The sequence below is a fragment of the Mus caroli genome, unplaced genomic scaffold, assembly GCF_978045245.1.
Source record: "Mus caroli unplaced genomic scaffold, Mus_caroli_1 scaffold_4, whole genome shotgun sequence".
In the NCBI taxonomy this organism is placed as follows: Eukaryota; Metazoa; Chordata; class Mammalia; order Rodentia; family Muridae; genus Mus; species Mus caroli.
This window is the reverse complement of record NW_028227259.1, coordinates 126928681-126950205: the sequence shown is the minus strand read 5'-3', so window position 1 is coordinate 126950205 and position 21525 is coordinate 126928681. Positions and strand designations below refer to the sequence as shown.

At 48.9% G+C, this 21525-nt stretch overlaps 1 protein-coding gene across 1 annotated transcript; it reads right to left on the bottom strand.

Moving 5' to 3' along the window:
* Positions 1-286: 286 nt before the first annotated feature.
* On the bottom strand, positions 287-20791 carry P2rx4 (purinergic receptor P2X 4). Its single transcript, XM_021162832.3, has 12 exons — positions 20544-20791; positions 14588-14735; positions 10856-10927; positions 10668-10740; positions 10014-10110; positions 4662-4742; positions 4414-4555; positions 4179-4315; positions 2049-2142; positions 1877-1942; positions 1490-1585; positions 287-1042 (listed from the first exon to the last, which is right to left on the bottom strand). Exons 1-12 carry the CDS (start codon positions 20675-20677, stop codon positions 1016-1018), a joined length of 1167 nt encoding a protein of 388 aa, XP_021018491.1. The 5' UTR covers positions 20678-20791; the 3' UTR covers positions 287-1015.
* Positions 20792-21525: the final 734 nt, after the last annotated feature.

Here is a 21525-nt window from a genome sequence, read left to right as displayed (position 1 = left end):
AAACTTTGAAAGGTAAAAAGAGGACTTATCCCGCTGTTGGGAAGTACAAGTTCTGGACACGGATTTACCTCAGGCAGAGACGGAAGCAGCGGTTAGAAACTCTAGCTACTCCTGGAAGTGACCTTCACTGCAAGAATGTGCATATACATTAATCTTACTAACAGGCAGACACCACACAAGGACCTCCCACCCCAGCCTTGCTTGGTGGCTCTGTTTGTATGCTGACAACTTTCATCATGTAAGGCGGATCCGGCTCACAAGCCGGGAGACAGCACAGACAAGGATCTTTTAAAAACATTATTTTCTTTAATGTTTGGTCCTAGGTCATTTCAACACAGCCCTTATGAAAGGAAAAGCTAACCCTGCCTTTATTCCAAGGACAACTTCTCTGGTCACAGGGAAGAGAAATAATATCCCAGGCCTCCTTACAGCACCTGGGGGAGCCTCCTTCCTTATAAAGTGCTTGGACAGAGCTGCTGTGCCTCCAAGGACTGGGCTTGTCCATAAGCCACAGCCGTGTCTCTGCTCCGATACTCCCCTTACCTCAGTACACTCACACTGTATAAACAACAGGTGATCCAGCCAACAGCACACAGAAATCCACTGTGTGTAGTGTGCAAATGACGCCCCCCCCAGACGCACAATGAGATTAATAGGGTTTCTTGGATGTCTTAGAGTTTGAGGCCAGCCTGAGATGTATACAATGAACCTGTAAAATGTAAAAATGCCAGAACTCCCGTGGGAAGTGGGTGCTGTTATGGACGTGTGGGATTCCAGCGCCCCTGGAGGTTGAAGCAGGAGCATCTTGAATCTGAAGCCCATCTGAGCTGCAGAGCAGGACCCGGGCTCAAAACCCACAAAAAACAATACAAGATGTGCTTGGGCAACCCTGAGTATTTGTGGAGTGGAGACCGAGTGAGACTCTGGAACCTTCTCTAGAGCGACAGATGCAGCAGCCAAGTCTCCCATATTTCTGCATCACGGGCTGAGTGGGGTTGAAATGTAGGGTTAGGCATCACTGGTCCGTCTCTCCGGAAAGACCCTGCGAAGAGAGGTAAATGAGTGACTGCCCAGCCCGTGTTGCCACCAGATCCCTAACCCCCTACGGCAGGCAGCGGCTTGGTGCCTCTCCTGAGGGCTTGTGGGGGGATCTTAGCCACAGAGGGGTCTCCAATTGGTTCAGGAGAGTCTCACAGTAAGGTACATAACCCTCGTTCTGAGGATGAATGAAAGTACCACGTGGATGGAGAGTCATTGTCAACAGTCAAGGCGTGACCGTGATAAATAGAAGATAAGACACAGCTGGGTTTTAAAGAGGGAGTCTATCTGAGGAGAGGAAAAGCCATGCTACCACAGGTGTAACTGCTGGGGTGATCAGCTGACCTGTGCCAGCCTTGGCAGAAGGGCCTTTGCTCGGTGCTCTCCGTGGGGACAAGGGACAAAGGCAAGGCGCTCACACTTCGTGGCCGCGCTGGGTACAGGTGCTTACCTGCTCGTAGTCTTCCACATACTTATATTTCTTGTCCCGGTAGTAGTATCTCTTCTTCATACAGTAGAGGACTATGACGTCACACAGCACGGTCGCCTGATTTAGCACAGAATAAACCAGGATGCTTTTAGCTGTTGCTTTATAAGACCCCCTTCCTCTGAGATCTAACCTACCAAGGAGGAATGGCATCTCCGTTTCTCTGCATCAGACTGGACTGAGACCAACCGACTTGGTCTCAGAGGTGGGATTTCTAGGGAGTCTTTCTCCTCACCCCAAACGGCATCCAGTCTAGAGTCAAGTCTGAGGTTTAGGGGAAGGACAGCGCTTGCTCACTAAGCTGCTGACGTAAGAAAGGTCCAGACAAGGAAACCACTCTAAAATACTCACCACCCCTAAGAGCGCCAAGCCGGAGCCAACGTTGATCATGGTCGGGATGATGTCAAATTTGCCGGCCTGCGGAAGACAGGAGGAGAACCAAAGTGTTCTAATGGGGGTGATGACAGAAAACAGGACAGTGGGAGGCTTTCTCTCTCCAAGCAGGGTTCAGAGGCGGGCCTACCTTTCCAAACACGATGATGTCAAAGCGGATGCCATATGCCTTGGTGAGTGTGCGCTGCTCGTTGCCAGCCAGGTCCCTGTAGTACTTGGCAAACCTGGAGGAAAAGAGGGTAGGGCGGAGAATAAGTGCGGATCTTGGGGTAGAGACTGTTAGCGCAGGACCCAAGTCCCTGGGCACAACTTGTCTTGGTTAACGAGTTGCTCCAGTGGCTTCGTGGACACCAAGCACCCCCCCTCCCCAGGTCAGCCTCCTAGTTAATGTGAGGCAATGTAGCAGGAGGAGCCAGAACCCCTCCCGGAGATGCAGAGGGACTCCCCTGCCACCAGCATCCTACCCCAGGATGGGAGCCCTCTTGCTCTGAACGGCCTTCCTGATGATACAGCTGGGTCGCCTGCCTCTCTCCAGGGCACCCTGTGCACTAACAGAACTTGTCAGCCAGTGGGGATCTACAAGACTGCATGGAAGGATGGGGACTGAGCCAGCCCTCAGGGCTAGAGCTTGGCTCCAGGTGGGATACACCACGCCTCAGGGCTCCCCCTCTGGCTACCACCTGCCATTTTAGTCTCATTGGCTGGATTGAGATACACAATTGAGATAAGACACTGACTCAACTCACCCTCCAGGCTATAGAATGCAAGCCGGGGAAGTCTGTAATCCCAGCAGCCCGGGGAAACTAAAAGGTGAACCAGTTCCTAAATATGCAACCACTCCATTCTAGATCCTCAACAGCTCCGGAAGAAACCTTGCCCCAACCACCGTCCTGCCCGGCCCCAGCCTTAGTTAGCTTTCTGTCCAAATCTCAAGCCTGGGATTTATCTGGTCCACAGTTTCTATGCTATTGGTCCAGGCTTGGGACCCTCAGGTGAAACTGGTGCTGGCGACAGGCTGGGTGTCCTGTGAGATCCGTCAACTTCTCAGTTCTAGGATTCCAAACCAAGCTTTAGGTCTCCACCGTGGTCCCTAAGAACCCTGAGACAGAGACAGAACCATACAAATCTGATCCCACCCTGGTGTGGGGGTTGGGGGGAGTTCAAATGGCTGCCCTAGTCCCAAAAAAGCCGCCTTATTACCCCACGCAAATTTGATACCACAAGCTACCACTAGAGGGAGTCAAGGGCTACTTTGAAAACTGACCTAGCAAATAAATGCTCGTTAACTGTACACAGGATTTGGCTGCTTTTGAAAAATGGCAATGGTGTTCCCAGGCCTCGCTCACATTCCCAGGTGTCCTGGATTTAATAGTGCCCCTTCTCAAGTTCATCTCCACCTATGGCCTGCAAAGGTGATCTTATTTTGCAGATGTAATTAGTTAAAGAGAGGTCATGCCAGATTAAGGTTAACACTAAATCTAATGTTCTTGAAGAGGAGATCGAACCAGCCCGGTCTACACAGCAAGTTCCTAGCCGTCCATAAAAAGAAGAGAGAGAGAAAAAAAAAAAAAACCCGCCGGGCGTGGTGGCGCACGCCTTTAATCCCAGCACTCGGGAGGCAGAGGCAGGCGGATTTCTGAGTTCGAGGCCAGCCTGGTCTACAAAGTGAGTTCCAGGACAGCCCGGGCTACACAGAGAAACCCTGTCTCGAAAAACCACAAAAAAAAAAAAATAAATAAATAAATAAAAAGAAGAGAGAAGGTGGGTGTGGGGGGTGCACACCTCTAATCCCAGCACTTGGGGTGATGGTGGGGGTTCAGGAGTTTACGGCATCAGACCGCAGAGTTCACAGCAACATAATCCTACAGACTTCTGGTTTCAGAACTATCGAAGAATAAAATTCTGTTGTTTCGAGCTGTTCGGTGTCATCTGTTACTAGAGCCCAGGGAAACAGATACAGCAGCATCTTCAGCTGGCCAGTTTCAGTGCAGCCTCTCTCTCTCTCTCTCTTTTTTTTTTTTTTTTCTTTTCGAGACAGGGTTTCTCTGTATAGCCCTGGCTGCCCTGGAACTCACTCTGTAGACCAGGCTGGCCTCGAACTTAGAAATCCACCTGCCTCTGCCTCCCAAGTGCTGGGATTAAAGGTGTGTGCCACCACCGCCCGGCTCAGTGCGGCCTCTTATATTTTAGTGAGACAGGTCTCTCAATGCGACTTGGGCTTGACCCACACGTGCGCATCCTCCCAACGCGTGAGCGGTACCTGAAATTGTAGCCAGGAGACACATTGTGTTCTACGTCCCGAGTGTCCAGGCGCCGGAAGGAATATCTGGGCAGGCAGTGGGAGGCAGCTCTGTCAAGGTTGCAGTCCCACTTGATCTGGATACCCATGATGCCTCCCTGTGGGGAAAGCAGGGGAGGCTTTCGGAACTCAAGCTCACGCTGGGGCCGGGATGCTGGGGCGGGTAAGATGCGAGGAAAACCATGCTGGCACCTACCTCCACTGCCATCTCCTGAAAGCTGTGGCCCGCATCTGCCACGATTTGGCCAAGACGGAATATGGGGCAGAAGGGATCGGTCCGCGCATTATAAATGCACGACTTGAGGTAGGAGGTGGTAATGTTGGGGAGGATATTCCTCCTGAAGTCGGGGAGGAAGCAGAGAGTCTGAGCAAGGGCAGCTTCGGGGAGAGCCAGAAGTTCTTTTTAAGAGGCACGTGAATGCCTATTGCCCGGCCCCCACTTACTTGCTGAAATTAAACTTGGGGTACCAGATGTTGTTCTTTACCAAGAGGGTGAAGTTTTCTGCAGCCTTTAAAAAAGCTGGCCTGGAAAAGGAATCGTACTGATTATTACACACATGCGTTTACAGCGTGACAGTTTACAGCGCCACTCTCGCAAGGAGAATGGAAACATCTGGCATTTTCTATCCTCTTTTGTGTCACACTAGGGTCACCAGGCCTTCCGGATCCTTCCTCTGAAGAGGCAGAACTTCCTGCCCAAAGCATTCAATGAAAGGGATGCTGGCTGTGGCCACCATGATTGCCTAGCATCTGCTGGCCTCCAGTTTGCCTTTAAAGCGTTCATGGGTTATGGATGCTCCTTGGATCTGGTTTTATAAGTCAAAACACAGAGGAGTTCGCCAGCAGGGACATTCTGACCTTGCTGTAAAGGAAACTATACTGCCAGAAAGCTCTAAAAGGTGCCACACCAGCCTGTGGCTGACAAAACAAGGTGAGTCTGTCCCCAAGGGGACTCGTTTCTTGGGTGAATTTTTTTTTTTCTGTAAGAATTCAGAAATGTGGGTCTGGAGAGATGGCTCAGCAGTTAAGAGCACTGACTGCTTTTCCAAAGGTTCTGAGTTCAAATCCCAACAACCGCATGGTGGCTCACAACCATCCCTAATGAGATCTGATGCCCTCTTCTGGTGTGTCTGAAGACAGCTACAGTGTACCTATGTATAACAATAAATCTTTAAAAAAAAAAAAAAAAGGAAAAGAAAAGAAAAAAAAATGTATGTCTGACCCCTCTGTGGAGGAGGCCTCTTCTGAGACCGGTGAGACTTTTGAAGTTATAAATAGACTCAGTAATCTCAGCCCCTCATCAGCAGCAAAGCCACAGAGGGCCACCTGATGAGGGAAGTCCAGCCAGACACTTTCTAATGCTGAGAGGGCCTGGAGCAGATTCAAACTCAAGGTCTCCATTCCTTATCAAGAGGGAGGGGTCACAACAGGGCTTTTGCACTAATGTCATTTTCCGTATCATACCTCCTAATACAAGTGCACCCCACAGGCAACACTTTTTAAGTTTTTTTCCTTTTCAAAAAAAAAATGAAGTGAAATTCAACTTAAAAAACAAACAAAAAAAAGATTAGCCATTTTAAAATGAGTCCCTTTAGTGAGATATTATGGCCCATCCCTGCTATCCCAGAGCACTGGGTAGACTGAGCCAGGAGGGTCACTGATTCCAAGAAAGTTCTTAGGGGAGCTAGATTCTTTTACAAGGCAAAGTAATATTCCATTGTATGGGCATACCACAATTTGTATGCATTCATTAAAGTTGAGTTACTCTCACTTAACTCCCCCAAAAAAGTGATATTAAAACTTGTAGTTAATATTATTGTCTCCGTAGGGTCTGTGGTTTGGAGCTCAGTCCTAGTAAGAAACACAAATCAGGAGGTGATAACCAAGATACCCCAAGTCAGGCTTTCCTCTTCAATTAAAAGGAAGGGACAGAAAGAGTGGATATCTCTCTTTTGAGTGCTGTGTGGACATGCAGGCTTTATGTCTGTATGCACATCTGGAGGTGTCTTCCTCATGAACACAGTTCACCTCTGAGACAAGGCCTTTTATTGGCCTGGAGCTCACCAGTCAGACTAGGCCAGCTGGCCAGTGAACCCAAAGGATCCTGGCGTCCACATCCACAGCACTGAGATCAGAAGCCCGTGCCACACGCACAACCTTTGTATATGAATCTTCAGAGCTGACCTGAAACAGTGCTGTGTGGTATAGATACATTGTCAAACACAATCTAAGCCACATTGTGATTTCTTCTCCTTCTGGTGTTTGGAGTTTTCCAGACAGGGTTTCTCTGTGTATTCCTAGCTGTCCCAGAGTTCACTCTGTAGACCAGGCTGGCCCCAAACTCATAGAGATCCTACCTGCCCTCGATTCCTGAGTGCTGGGGTTAAAGACGTGCACTATCACAGCCCAGCATGAATTATTTCTTCAGACAGAGTCCATATATCCCAGACTGGTCCTGGACTTACCACCCTCCTGCCTGAGCTTCTTCCTGAGTGCTGAATCACAGGCATGCACCAGCATGACTGCTCTACACCATACTTCTGCAAGTTTTCTGGAGACCACATTTACACAAAAAAATTCATCGTGTGCACAAGCATAGAAGCTCAGATGACCATGTGCACGCTGGTTCTTGCCTTCAACCATGAGGGTTCCAGGGCTAGAACTCGGCTCAGCTGCAAGTGTCCTTTTCTACTGGGCCAACTTACTGGCCCAGTCAGCAGAGCTGGTTGTATTTGTGTGTGTGTGTTTGTGCGTGTGTGTGTGTGTGTGTGTGTGTAAAACAGTAGCAAAAGAAAGAAAAACATGCATCTCTGATTTTGAGAGGGAGCTGGGGTAGAGTTATACAGGAGGAGTGGATGGATGAAGGGAGGGAAATGGTATAATTATATTATCATTTGAGAAGCTTTTTTTAAGTAAAGGAGAGGGTGAGAGACGGCTCAGCAGTTAAGGGCTCTTTCGCCTGAGGTCAGGTGGATCCCAGCTGCTTGTAACTCCAGATTATCTGGATACCACAGGCACTTGATACACATATACATGTATTTTCTAAGAAGAATCTCTAAGAAATATAATTAACTAATTAATTTGTGTTTTTGAGAGAAGGCTTCTTTACATAGCCCTGGCTGTCCTGGAACTCACTACATAGACCAGGCTGGCCTCGATTTCACAAGAGATCTGCCTCTGCCTCCTGAGTGCTGGGATTAAAAGCATGCACCATCATGCCCTGCCTCTTTAGGAAATTTTAAATGAGCCAGGCCTGGTGGTGCACGCCTTTAGTCCCAGCACTTGGGAGGCAGAGGCAGGCAGATTTCTGAGTTCGAGGCCAGCCTGGTCTACAAAGTGAGTTCCAGGACAGCCAGGGCTAAACAGAGAAACCCTGTCCCCCCCCCCCCCCCCAATTTTTTTAAATGTAGAAAGAAAGTGACATTTAGTATATACTGTCCCAGCATGTAATATGACATGGCTAACATCAAATGTGAATCAGGTTTTATGCCATGTGCCTTAGTCATAATTTTTGGAACCTATAACATGTCACATCAATAGTACACATGACTTTAGACCCAGTACTTCACAAACCTCAACTGCAGCAAGTGGCCAGCGGCCCCAGTGCTGGAGACTACTGTTACCAAAGATGCTTCCCAGGACCCATACCCCAGGATCCCTCTCCTCTTGGTACTTCTCCTGTGCCTGAGCCACCAGGTTTCTCCCAGTGGTCGTTCATCCAGGCCGAGTGCCATAACTTCCTGCTCCTCCGGTCTCACATAGGACTGAACACCACAGAAACGCAGGCTCCATGCAGGTCTCTACGTGCAGCCTCTGCCTCCACCTATGCTAAGCCCAGATGTGACCGGGAAGATGGTGTTCAGGGCCCCTAGAACCAGCTGTTGTTTATGACCTTGCTTTGGCAATTTCCCCACCTCTTTTCCTTGGCAACAGAGTTCCCAGTTTCCTTTGGAAGCTAGGCCTCCTTCCCCCTGCCTTAGCCTGTACGTTTTGGGCTGTACTGATGGCAGACCTAGCGCCTGAGGCAGGTATGGGACCCAAGTCCAAGCTGAGAAGCCATGCTTATGGGTTGAGGAGGGTCACGGGTGACACAGTGATGGACAGGTCCAGACTGCACATCCAGGATGGGAGACATAAGCCCAGGGATGCAGAGGAGGCTACCCTGAGGAAGGCAGAGGGAAGAGGAACCTGGTACTCTGTGATCCCTAGACCTAGCCTGGCTCAGTCTTTTCTGTGCTGGTGTGTGTGTGTGTGTGTGTGTGTGTGTGTCTTGGGGTTGGGGGTTATGTGGGCATGGTGCTTGAGACACCCAAAGCCAGGTTATGATAGCTTATGCCAGTGTTCCCAATACTTGGAAAGCTGAGGCAGGAAATGGACAGAAGCAGATGACCCCTGTGGGGTGAACTAGGGAAAGGCTTTAAAAGGCTGAGGAGAAGGGCGACCCTGTAGGAGGACCAGCAGTCTCAATAAATCTGAACCCCTGAGATCTCTCAAACACTGGTCCACTAAGCAGACAGCATACACAAGCTGATATGAGGCCACTAACACACATGCAGCAGAGGACTGCTGGGTCTATGTTCATTCAGAGATGATGCACCTAACCCTCAAGAGACTGGAGAGCCGGGCGTGGTGGCACACGCCTTTAATCCCAGCACTTGGGAGGCAGAGGCAGGTGGATTTCTGAGTTCGAGGCCAGCCTGGTCTACAGAGTGAGTTCCAGGACAGCCAGGGCTATACAGAGAAACCCTGTCTCGAAAAACCAAAAAAAAAAAAAAGAGACTGGAGGCCCCAAGGAGTTTAGAGGTCAGGTGGGGTAGGGGGTGGGGACATCCACATGAAGACAGGGGAGTGGGGAGGAGGTATGGGATGTAGAACAGTCGGAGGATGGATGGGGGCAGGTGGATAAAATATAGAGTGTAAAAAAATAAATTTAAAATTAAAAAAAAAAAAAAAAAGAGTTCGGGCTTGGTTGCTGCTGTGACTCAGTGGGTAAATAACTTGCTGTGATGCCAAAGGATTTGAATTCCATTCCTGTTCCAAAATGGTAGACGGAGGGGGCTGACTCGCAAGTTATTTTTCAAACTTCATAATTATACACATACAATTTTAAAAATATCAAAAAAAAATTCAAAGCCATCCCAGAGTACATATTGAGGATCTTTAAAAAAGATACAAGACCAGCGGGATGGTGGTCGTACACATCTTTAATCCCAGCACTCGGGAGGCAGAGGCAGGTGGATTTCTGAATTCGAAGTCAGCCTAGTCTACAGAGTGAATTCAAAGATAACCAGGGCTACACAGAGAAACCCTGTCTAGGGAAAAAAAAAAAGAAAAGCAAGACCAAACCCCAGGAACTGTTTCCTGTTGGCTATCTGCAACTGACTGCTCCAGCACACGTAAGTCACCCGCAGCCTTGTCACAAGTGACAAACCCTTGTGGCCTCCTTGCTCTGTGGTTGACAACCACCCTCTCATTGAAGAATGGCCCTACTTGTGGCCTGACTCATGGGACAAGAGTGCACACAAAAAAATATCCAGCAGCCGGGCGTGGTGGCGCACGCCTTTAATCCCAGCACTCGGGAGGCAGAGGCAGGCAGATTTCTGAGTTCGAGGCCAGCCTGGTCTACAGAGTGAGTTCCAGGACAGCCAGGGCTATACAGAGAAACCCTGTCTCGGAAAACCAAAAAAAAAAGAAAAAAAGAAAAAAAAATATCCAGCACAGGGGCTCACCTCACCCTCTCTGTCACCTCCCTCCAGGCTGAGAATCAAGGCTATGGGAGCCTGGGGTAGGACTCACGTTGGCACACCAGCATCATTCTCCACTGGGCACCATGCAGCCACCTCACAGGTCTTCACAGACGTGTTGAATGGAACACACCTTCCAGTCCCAATTCCTGCGAAGAGAGGACAGGGCTGGGAAGCACAGGGGTCTTGTTGCCCATCTTTTTACCCTTGTGTAGCAGTACAGTATGAGACCCAGGGGATTATGGGCAGCCATCTTCAGTAATTTACAGGATTTAGATAGTGTCTTTAAAAAAAAGACAAGTGGAACAAGAAGGCTCCCTCAGGGCTGGCCACATGTCTACTGAAGTGACACCAACTCACAGAGAAGGGGCACCATCTGGGCTGTCTGCCACAACCCAGGTAAAGGCTAAGAAGGCCCCTGGATCTGCTTTTATACCAGGTTCCCCCAGGTTCATGTAGCAGGGGGAGGGGGGTCTTCTCTGCTGGTGAGCTAGAACCCTGGGTTCATCTAAGCTAAGCCTGTGCTCTACCACTGAGCTGTATCCCAGGTGGGGGTGGGGGATAGAGGCAGGGGTGGGGCAGATTCTTATTTCTGCAATTTCTCTATTGCAGACATGCCACCGGAAGTGTGATGTCATCAGAAGCCACCGTCCCCTGGTCCAGCATCTGCTGAGACGTCCCAGCTGCTCAGGCTACTCATTCCTACCACTGCTGTGGGTGTCCGAGGAGCCAAGAGTGCAGTTGGCGTCTGAATCACAAATGCTGGTCTTATCAGGAATCTGGAAAAGGGATGAATGTAGACAAGTTCCCATGTGCTCTGTACACAGTACACACTTTACCAGGAGTAGATGTGGGTGTGAAGCCTGAGGGCGCTCTTCCCATAGAGCCACTTACCTCTGGACAGGTACCCTGCGTCTGGTTCACGGTGACGATCATGTTGGTCATGATGAAGAGGGAGTTTTCCTCCTGTGGAGAGAACCCTATTGAGTCACCCTAAGGAGAGCTGAGTGGGGCTATAAAGAAAGTCAGATGGGGCTGGAGAGATGGCTCAGTGGTTAAGAGCACTGGCTGCTCTTCAGAGGAGCTGAGTTCAATTCCAGGCATCCAGATGGCGGCCCACAAGTGTCAGTAACTCTAGTTCCAAAGGACCTGACACCTTTTTCCAGCCTTCACAGGCACCGGGCACGAAAGAGGTGTGCAGATATAAATGCAAGGCAAAACACCTTTACACATAAAATCAAATAAAATATACCTAAAAAAAAAAGAGAAAGCATTTGCGTATTTAAAAATAGAAGACTAGAAGTCAAGAGGACATTAAAAAAAGGAGAGAGAGAGAGACAGAGAAAGTCCCTTTTATGTATGGAGGAGGGGTGGCTGAGACAGCGTGTCACGTAACCCAGGGTGGCCTCACAGTGTATACAACCCAAGCTGCCCTTGGTCTCCTGATCCTCCTGTCTCCACAGTCAGGTGTGCACCATTACATCCATCCAGAAATTTCCTTAGGAATATAAGTGAAGGGGATGGAGAGATGGCTCAGAGGTTAGGAACAGAGGCTGCCTTTGCAAAGGATCCAAGATCAGTTCCAGGGGATCTGATGCCTCTTCTGACCTATCTACGCAAAACTCTCAAACATCTAAAAATATTATTATTATTTACTATTATTATTATTATTATAACAACACAATTTAAAAAACTGACCTATGGTCCCTCGTTCATCCTCCACGGGGGTTTATAACCTCTGATAAAACAAGGAGTTAAAAAAAGCACCTGAGACAGATAGCTGCCCCAAAATGTTCCTAATGGCAGGCACTTTCACAACAGGAAAAAGGTAGAAACAAGCCAAAGGCCTAAACTGGCTGGAAAACCAGCCGTGGTCTATACATTCAATGGAATTAGCATTTGGCCATAAACGTGATGAGATGCTGATGTGCGCTTGCTACATATATAAACCTCCAAAACATGCTAAAGACAGTGGGGATATAGCTTGGTCGTAGAACTAGCCTACCAGTTGCAAGGCTCTGGGCTCAGTTTCCAATTCCACACAATTATGGGTTGGAGAGATGCTTTGGCGGTTAAGAGTACTGACTGCTCTTCCAGAGAACTTGGGTTCAGTTCCCAGCAACCTACATGGCAGTTCACAACCATCAGCAACACCAGCTCCAGGGGATCTGATGCCATCTTCTGACTTCAGCTGGTACTGCACACACATGGTATACTACAGGTACACACACAGGCACTTTTTTTTTTAAAGCATGCTAAAGGCTAGATGTGGTGGTATATGCCTTTATCCTGAGCAGGAAGCAGAGGCAGAAGGATCCATGAGTTCAAGGCCAACCTGGTTATATAGCGAGTTCTAGGTTAATCAGGGCAGCATAGTGAGACTTTCAAAAACAAACAAATATTAAAATACTCTAGAGAAGAGACTGTCAGCCAGTAACATAATAGGACTGGCAGAGGTCAGAAGAGGCCATCAGATCCCCCTCGAACTGGTGTTGCAGATGGTTGTGAGCCACCATGGAGGTGCTGGGAACTGAACCCAGGTCCTTTGGAAGAGCAGCCAGGGCTCTGAACTGCTGAGCCATCTCTCTAGCCCCCCAGACATTTCCCTTTTTTTGAAGTTTATTTTTTTCCTCCTTGTAGATACAAAGGAGTCAACCCAGAGTTTCTAGAAAGCAATTCTCTGCAGAGAAGAAAGAGGGGCTGCTAATTATGACCTTCTCAGACAGAGACCCCGGAAGATTCGGAGTAGATGCGCCCCACCCCACCCCCACCCTCCAGCGTCTGCTTGGGACTTTCAAGGGCTGCTAGAAGCTTCCAGCATCTCATATTCCCCTCAAAAGGAGGAGAGTCAGCTTGAGGAGCCATGTGAGGTATCAATTGGCATCCCCACCCCTGGGTAAGAGAGATGGTGAACACTCTGCAAGAGAGGTGAGGCAGCAGTCTCTCTCCCGGCACCTCGTCTCCTTTCTGGCTACTTAGAGACACCCCTTTATCTGCTGCCAATAGAAGCCTTGCTTGTGAGCCTCCTCCAGTTAGACTTGCACAGCTGGGTGTAGGCCACGTTCTGTTTCCTATTACTCCTCTCTCTCAGTCTGCTGATGCATTAAATGGATGTGGTAGTTATGGTTCATCCATAGAGACAGCTCAGGAAGAGAGCCCCAGGGAACCCCACCCCTAACCCCCACCCCCACAGTCCAGTCCAGTTGTTTGACAGAGCACAGCAGCTGGCTGGACTTCCCCTTTCGGGTTCAGCAGAGGGCTGGTGTGACAACCCCAGAGTCTGATACAAGGTTGGAAGTCACCACCTCTCTCCTGAGATTGGTACAAACCAAAGGACCACCCCATTGCCACCACCTGCTCCAACTCATTTTTTTTTCAAAGATTTATTTATTTTATGTATGTGAGTACACTGTCTCTCTCCTTCAGACACACCAGAAGAGGGCATCAGATCTCATTACAGATGGTTGTGAGCCACCATGTGGTTGCTGGGAATTGAACTCAGGACCTCTGGGAAAGTAGTCAGTGCTCTTAACCGCTGAGCCATCTCTCCAGCAGGCTCCAACTCATTTTAAAGTTTTGAGACAGGGCTTCAAGGTGTAGCTCTGAATGGCTTGGGACTCACTACCTCACTGTGTAGACCAGTCTGGCCTTGAAATTTAGAGAGATCTGCTTGCCCTGGCCTTTTAGAGTGCTGGGATTAAAGGCATACATCACTGTGCCTGGCAGACCATTTCCTTTTCCTGTCTCATTAGTTCTGCCTTTTCTCTGGACACTTTTCTCCTGAGAAGGCAGGGAAACCAACACACTTTAAGACACTAGCTGAAGTCTTTGCTCGCTCGCTCGCTCTCTCTCTCTCTCTCTCTCTCCCCTAGTTCTAAGTCAAGTGCTCACAGCTCAATCCAACACACCAGCCCAGCAGCACATCAGCTGTGTGGAAGGAGACTCGAGGCTAGGGATTGGCCAAGCAGCACATAGCCGAGTGAATGTTTAACACAGCTTTTGGGCTGGAGGTTTGGCACAGCAGCAGAGCACTTGCCTAGCATGTACAAGCGAGCATCAAGCGCTTGCCCAGCATGTGCGAGCATCCACCTCTTGAAAAAGAGACCAAAATGTTAACGTGCATCTGTATGGCTTAACAGTATATAGATGAGGATGGCTCACACAGCAATTTAATTCCCTGTTCCTGGCGGAATCATGGGATCATTTCCTTCTAGTTTGGGTGTGTGATCTTTAACTGCGGTGGGATTGTTTTGTTTTGTTTGTTTTATACCCTCCAACAAGCTTTACCTTGTGGGCATAAAATAAGAAAGCAGAGCCATAAGGCAGAAGGGGTTATTTCTTGCCTCACTTCCTAGGACTAAAGACCTTTGTTTCCTTACTCTTGGGAGCCCAGAGGCATGAAGGTGTGGAAAAGACAGAGTGTTGGGTTGGAGCTAGCCACACTACAGCGCTGTAGAGCTCTCAAGGGTTCTGTGGGAAAAATAACATCCCAGAGAGATCTGGCTGTACTGCCTTCTTGGGCTAAAACAACCAGGGCCGGGAGGTGGCAAACTCTGGCCACTCACTATATTTTGAGCAAACCAGCAAGGTGCTTCCCTGTGTACAGATGTACACAGCAAGACATACCTGAGCGGGAACCACATAGTCGGCCACGTCCCAGATCCGGAATCCAAGCTGAGAAGTGTTGGTCACAGCCACACCTTTGGCTTTGGTTGTCACCGAGCTGACCACAGAGTCCGTTTCCTGGTAGCCCTTTTCCCACACGAACACCCACCTGAGAAAGACAGTAGGCCACAGGAACAGTAAAGTCAACCTGACACCGGGGAGTATCTGAGAGCCATAGGGCTAACGGGTGGCATTTACTCTGTGACTGGTAAAAGCTGCCAAACTTCTACACTCCACGATTGTAAATGGGCGTTGTAGCCCCACTGGTTATTATGTGAGAAATGAACGCTGTGGTCAGCCAACACAGTCACAAGCTCCAAGAGATGCACAGTGAACACTACTCTTATTACTGGATGTCCAAATAGCCTCTACACACTACGATCTACCAGAATCAATAATAGTATAATATAATAGTAGGTTATTATAACAACAGTTTCCACTTGATTGACACACAGTAGGTCATTTAATTCTGACCATTTTATGAGGCACATGGCATTATTGTTACTTATAATTTATAGAGATGGGAACAGAGACAAAGATAGGTTAAGCCAGCCGGGAGTGGTGGCGCATGCCTTTAACCCCAGCACTCGGGAGGCAGAGGCAGGCGGATTTCTGAGTTCGAGGCCAGCGTGGTCTACAGAGTGAGTTCCAGGACAGCCAGGGCTATACAGAGAAACCCTGTCTCGGAAAACAAAACAAAACAAAACAAAAAAAAAAAAAAAAAAAAAAGAAAAAGAAAAAAAGAAAAAGAAAAAAAGAATGGTTAAGCCAAACCTTCCTAAGGTCATATATATAGCTAGCATGTGGCAGAGTAGGGATTTGAACCCAAGCCAGAAGAAACTCTGGAGCCACTATTGTTTATAGACAAGAGAATCTTATCTTTTGGGCAACTTTGGTTGTTTAAGACAAACTTTTGCTATGTAGCCCTGGCAGGTCTGGTACAGGCTATGAGGCTCAGGTTAGGCTCAAATTCCCAGGTAGCAATCCTCCCACCTCAGACTCCCAAGTGCTGGGACTATAGGAGTGAGCCACTCTACCCAGCTGTTGGTTGGTTTGTATGGTGGTGTGAGGGTATTTGTGTGTAGGCTCACATGGCAAAAGTCAGAGGGCAACTTGTTGATCTCCCTCGTAGATTCCGGGGACCAGATTCAAGTTGTTGGACTTGCCTAGCAATCACTTTGATTTGTTTGTTTGTTTGTTTTGGGGGGGTGAGACAGAGCTTCTCTGGGTAGCCCTGGCTATTCCGGAACTCATTCTGTAGACCAGGCTAGCCTGAACTCACAGAGATTTGCCTACCCCTGCCTCCCAACTGCTGGGACTAAAGGCATGCACTTCTATATCAGGCTAGCAAGCACTTTTTCAGACATAGTCTTGCTATGTAGACCATGATGGTATTTACTAGATAGCCCAGGCTGGCCTTGAACTTAAGATGACCCCTTGCCTCAGTCTCCCAAGCATGCACCATGTTCTGCTCTGGGAATTTGTGTTTGTAATTGCGTATATAGACCAGAGAGCAGCCTCAGGTGTTCTTGCTCCTAAGACATCCACTTGGGTTTTGATATGGCCGTCTTATCGCGTAGCTCTGGATGGCCTGGAATTTCCTATGTAGATCAGTCTGGTCTTGAACTCCCTAAAATCCACCCGTTTCTGCCTCCTGAGTGCTGGGATTAAGGACATGTACCACCTCCATGGCTGGCTTCCACCTTGTTTTTCTGTGACAGGATCTTACTGGGGCTGGATGATTAGACTAGCCATCGAGCCCCAGGGACCTGTGTCTGCCTCCCCAGGGCTGGGATTACAGGCGTGTGATCCAGCACCTTGTTCTGGGGGTCCAACTCTGGTCCTCCAGCTTGTGCTTTGAGGACTTCACCGTCTGAGCTCACCTCAGCCCCTCGGGAAACTTTTACAGTCCTGTCTTCCTTTTTCCTAGGAATTCTATTCAGGTCACCTTCTTCTGCTCCTTCCTTCTCAAGTAAGGGCATTGCTGCTGGCCTGATTAACTACAAACCTGAAGGCACCTGCTGAGTGCTGGGGCCACTGGGTCACTGGGTCACTTAACTGCTCTGCGTCCTGCCTTTACACTGAGAAGGATAACAGAACTTCACAGGGTTGCAGTGAGATAAGTTAATGAGGCAAGGGTAATAATCAGTGCAGAGCAATCTAAACCCTGCCAAGAGCTGATGTCACATTGCTACCGAACACCAGTCTATGTTGTTTCAGATACACCCTCAAAAGACTTCAGAAATAGGTATTTTGGTTACCTTTTCTATTTCTTTCTTTCTTTCCTTTTTTTAAAAAAAAGATTTACTTATTTATTTTATATTGTATATGAGTACACTGTAGTTGTCTTGTCTTCAGACACACTAGAAAAAGGCTTCAGATGACATTACAGATGGTTGTGAGCCACCATGTGGTTGCTGGGAATTGAACTCAGGACCTCTGGAAGAGCAGTCAGTGCTCTTAACCGCTGAGCCATCTCTCCAGCCTTCTTTCTCTCTCTCTTTCTTTCTTTTTTTCAACAGGGTTTCCCTTTGTGGCTCTGGCTGTCCTGGAACCTACTCTGTAGACCAAGCTGGCCTTGAACTCAGAGATCCACCTGCCTCTGCCTACTCTGTGCTGGGATGAAAGGTGTGCGCCACCACTGCCTGGCTCTTGGGTTACTTCCTCCTGGGTTTGTTTGATATAAGCCATCCCCAATCCTCTGCCCATCCTAAAGATGGTTTCTCTCCCACCGAGCCCTCTTCTGCAGGGCGCTAATGCTTCCCTGTAGTCTGCTCTGATGGAGATGTGAGGGCAGAAAGACTGTGGGTTTTATGACCCAGTACACTGAGTTGCTGAATCCAGGAATGAGGGATGACACCATCATCACGGGTTTACTTATTTCCTCATCACATGAGTAAGATCACTGGGAATTCTGGGCAAGTCTTTCCGCAGAATTCCCTCATGCACAAAGAGATTGCACTTTCACCAAGAGTAATGAAATCAGGAAGTTAACACAGAAAAGCCAGGTGTGATGAAGCGTGCTTATAAAGCCCTGCACTTGACCGGGCGTGGTGGCACACGCCTTTAATCCCAGCACTTGGGAGGCGGAGGCAGAGGCAGGCAGATTTCTGAGTTCAAGACCAGCCTAGGTTACTGGCCAGATAATCACAGATCTTGTCTTTAAAAAAAAAAAAAAAAAAAAAAAAGGAACAGGTAAAACTAATGACATATTTTATGTGGTCCAATATAGAAAAAAAATTGGGGGAGGAATAGTGGACGGGATGGTACAGGATTTCTCTGTGTAGCCCCGACTGTCCCAAAACTCACTCTATAGAACGGGCTGTCCTGGAACTCAGAGATCCTGCCTCTGTCTTCCTGAGCACTGGGATTAAAGACTTGTGCCACCACCACCCTGAGACATCATCAATTTCTAAAGTATTAGACTGGAACTGGACTTGGTACTGTACACCTTGGTAGTGTAATCCCCATACTTGGAAGGTGGAGACAGGATTGGGAGTCCAGTCTCGTCATCCTTGGTTACAGAGTGAGTAGGATAGCCTAGGCTACATGAACCTGTCCAACCCACAAGCCCCACAACCTCCTTGCTGGTGAGATGGTTTCAGCGGGTAAAAGCCATCTCCACATATGTCTAAGGACCCGAGTTCCATCCCTGGAACCCACAATGGAAGGAGAGAACTGACTTCTAAAAGGTGTCCTCTGGCCTCCTCGTGTGCTGTGGCATGTTCCTGCACTCATACACAGATTAAAATCAACATTTAAACAAACAATAGCACAAAGCTTGTCTGGTATGCAGAAGGCCTTTGGTACCTCAGGGGAAAAGCACTGATCTGGGATTTTACTTTTTTGGTGTGTACCATATCAAAAATAAAACCTCGTGTGTTTTTTTTGGTTGTTTTTGGTTTTGGTTTTAGTTTGAGTGCATTTTAATTGAGACAGCTTGAGCATTCAGTGGCTGCATGTGGCCCTCTTCCAAGGACAACAGCCACAGAATCTTATGGGTGAACAGATTATCCCAGGAAAACAAAAGCCGAGAGCTCAAAGCTACCAGTGAGCACCTGATTCCAGATACTCCAATCCAAGTTATTTAATCAGCTAGCAGCACGGCTCAGTACTGGAGAGCTCATCCCGAACACTGGAACTATTCACTCCAGAGACTTAATCTAATCCGCATTTAGATACTGGCCGGAGGGCTGGAGAGAGGGCTCAGCGGTTAAGAGCACTGACTGCTCTTCCGAAGGTCCTGAGTTCAAATCCCAGCAACCACATGGTGGCTTACAACCCCTGTAATGAGATCTAACGCCCTCTTCTGGTGTGTCTGAAGACAGCTACAGTGTACTTACATATATATAATAAATAAGTCTCTGGGCCGGAGCCGTCAGAGACTGAGGGAGTGGGTTGACTGGAGCGAGCAGAGGTCCTAAATACAATTCTCCACAACCGCATGAAGGCTCACAACCATCTGCACAGCTACAGTGTATTCATATGCATAAAAATAACAAAAAAATCTTAAAAAAAATAGATACTGGCCAGGGGTTTTTCAGGTACCGGTGACTGAATGACTCCAAGGCCTCATGCTAAAGAGGACGTTTTTGGAGACAGGGGCTCACGTAGCCCAGGAGAGCTTCAAACTAACATTCTCCTGCCTCAGCCCCATGAATACTGGGATTGCAGACATACTGCTTACTGCCACCTCCAGCTTCGGCGAGTCTTATCTAGTGTCTACTGCTTCCATATGGTGGAACCTACAACCTTGTGAGGGGACACTCCTCCGAATTCTTCTGAATGCCCTTAGGCGGTCTGAACAGGTTCCAGACCTAACACCAAAGCAGGAGACCTGTTGATTTATTTAGTTGGGACACTGTAATAATTCTGGTTGTCCTGAAACTATGTAGACCAGGCTGGCTTTGAACTCACAGATATCTGCCTACCTGTCCCTCACCAGTGCTAGGATTAAAGGCTGTATCTTAGGCATTCTTAACCACTGGGCCATCTCTCCAGCCACCTGTGTACCTATTTCATATACCTAAGGCCACACAATGCTTTCTCAGGGGAGTGTGGTCAGGCACAGAGGTTTTACAGCTCTGAGTCAGTTTGTGAATCTATCTGTGTTTTTTGTGGACCCCTAAGTGACTCCAATGTGTTGTTTGGGGACCCGTGCTTTATAGGCCCTTTAATAAGAAAACAGATCCACCTGTCACACTAGCAGCTGTTGACACTTGAATACCTTGAAATTGGGCCCAGGAGGCAAGGTAAGGTTCACCATCTCTCCTGGGGTGTATTACATCCTTACAGGTGCATCCAATTAAAATTAAACACTTAATAATGCCTAGTGATGGGAGGGTATATATAAACAGTAAACGAAGAGCAGAGTTTAGAATCAAAATCAGGCGGGTTGGATTCCCAACCAATCCAACAAAACAAAGGAAGTGACCTTGGGACACTTTTGGGAAGTGTGACATCTCAAGGATACTGGGTTATCAGAAGCTTCTTAAGGGAACAGAAACCACAGACCCAGAAAGTACCAAATGAAAATCACAAGCCTTGGTTTCTGTCCGAGTTTGAAAAGGAACCGAAGAGAAGTCCGTGAAGCAGAGAGTTAAGCCCTCTCTGCCCTGCCCCTCCACCAAGCCAAGGCGCATCATGAAGCAAGAAGTAACGAGGGAAGGATGCGAGAAAGATGGGGTGACAGTCTAGCTAAAACGAGGCTTAGCTCCCAGGACATCCAGTAGTCCCCAGTGTCCTGTTCAAGCTGGTTCCAGCCCGGCGAGGGCGTGTCGCCGCCCCTTGAACTCGGGGAGGAGGGGCTTGGCCGGCTCAGCAAGTGCCCCAGACCCAGAGAGCGAGCAAGGGGGCGCTGCCAGGTCCCGACAGTCTGGGTTGCCCCCAGCCGCGGCCCCTCCCCAGGCCCGCTCACCCGATGACGTAAGCCAGGATGAGCAGCTGCACCACGCGGTTCATGAGCCCCACTTTACGGCTGCGGATGAGCACGATGCGCGGCGTGTCGTACTCGAACAGGAAAGCCCCGAGCACGGAGCAGCAGCCTGCCATGACTACGCCGCCCGCTGCTCCGCGTCGTGGCCACCGCAGGTCGACTCGTCGCTGCCACCACCACCACCACCACCACCACCACCGGGTCCCGGCAGCAGCCCCGCCCAGCAGCTCGGCCCGGAAATAGGCGGCGCGGGACCTGAGGAGCGCGTCTCCTCCCCCTCTGCCACCCCAGGGTGACGCCCCAACTCGTGACCCCCTCAAAGGGGCGATCTAAAAAGCAAGAGTGGCATAGCACTAAAGGACGAATTACCTCTGGAGCAGGGAGCAAAGTCAGCTCCCGGAGGGACAAGGGTAATGACGCCCTCAGGCCTAGGATTGAAAGGCAGACAGATGAGTTCTTTCCTGTTGCAAAGGACAGCTCTGCGGCTCAGATAAGGAGCTGAGCCGCGCGCCAGGGGAACTTGGATAGGAGTTACATTTCTAGAGGACCCGAGTGCTGAAGAATCAGTCCCCTGACTGAAGGAGCCAAACTTGATCTGGATGTAGTGGAGGGAGCCTCGCTGTGCTGCTTTCTGAAACTATAGGGTGGGTAGGAATAAGTACCTGGTGTACTAGGATGTCTGCAGAAGTCAGCCACAAATGCCACCATATACCCCTCCTAGACCAGAAGCCGGTCCATGTTCCTACCCCAAGTCAGATAACTGTCGTAGTTGCACCTGAGAGGAGGCATCAGCCAGAACCTGGTAGGGGGGTCCCTGTAGCCATCTCGCTATTGAGAATGGCTTACCGCAAGCTTAGGGAGAATTGGAAAAATTCAAGCCGTGGGGAGACACCATTGTTAATGTCACATATATCCATTCCCTTCAGCAGTTTTTTTATAGGCGTTTTATATTAAGTGTAACATA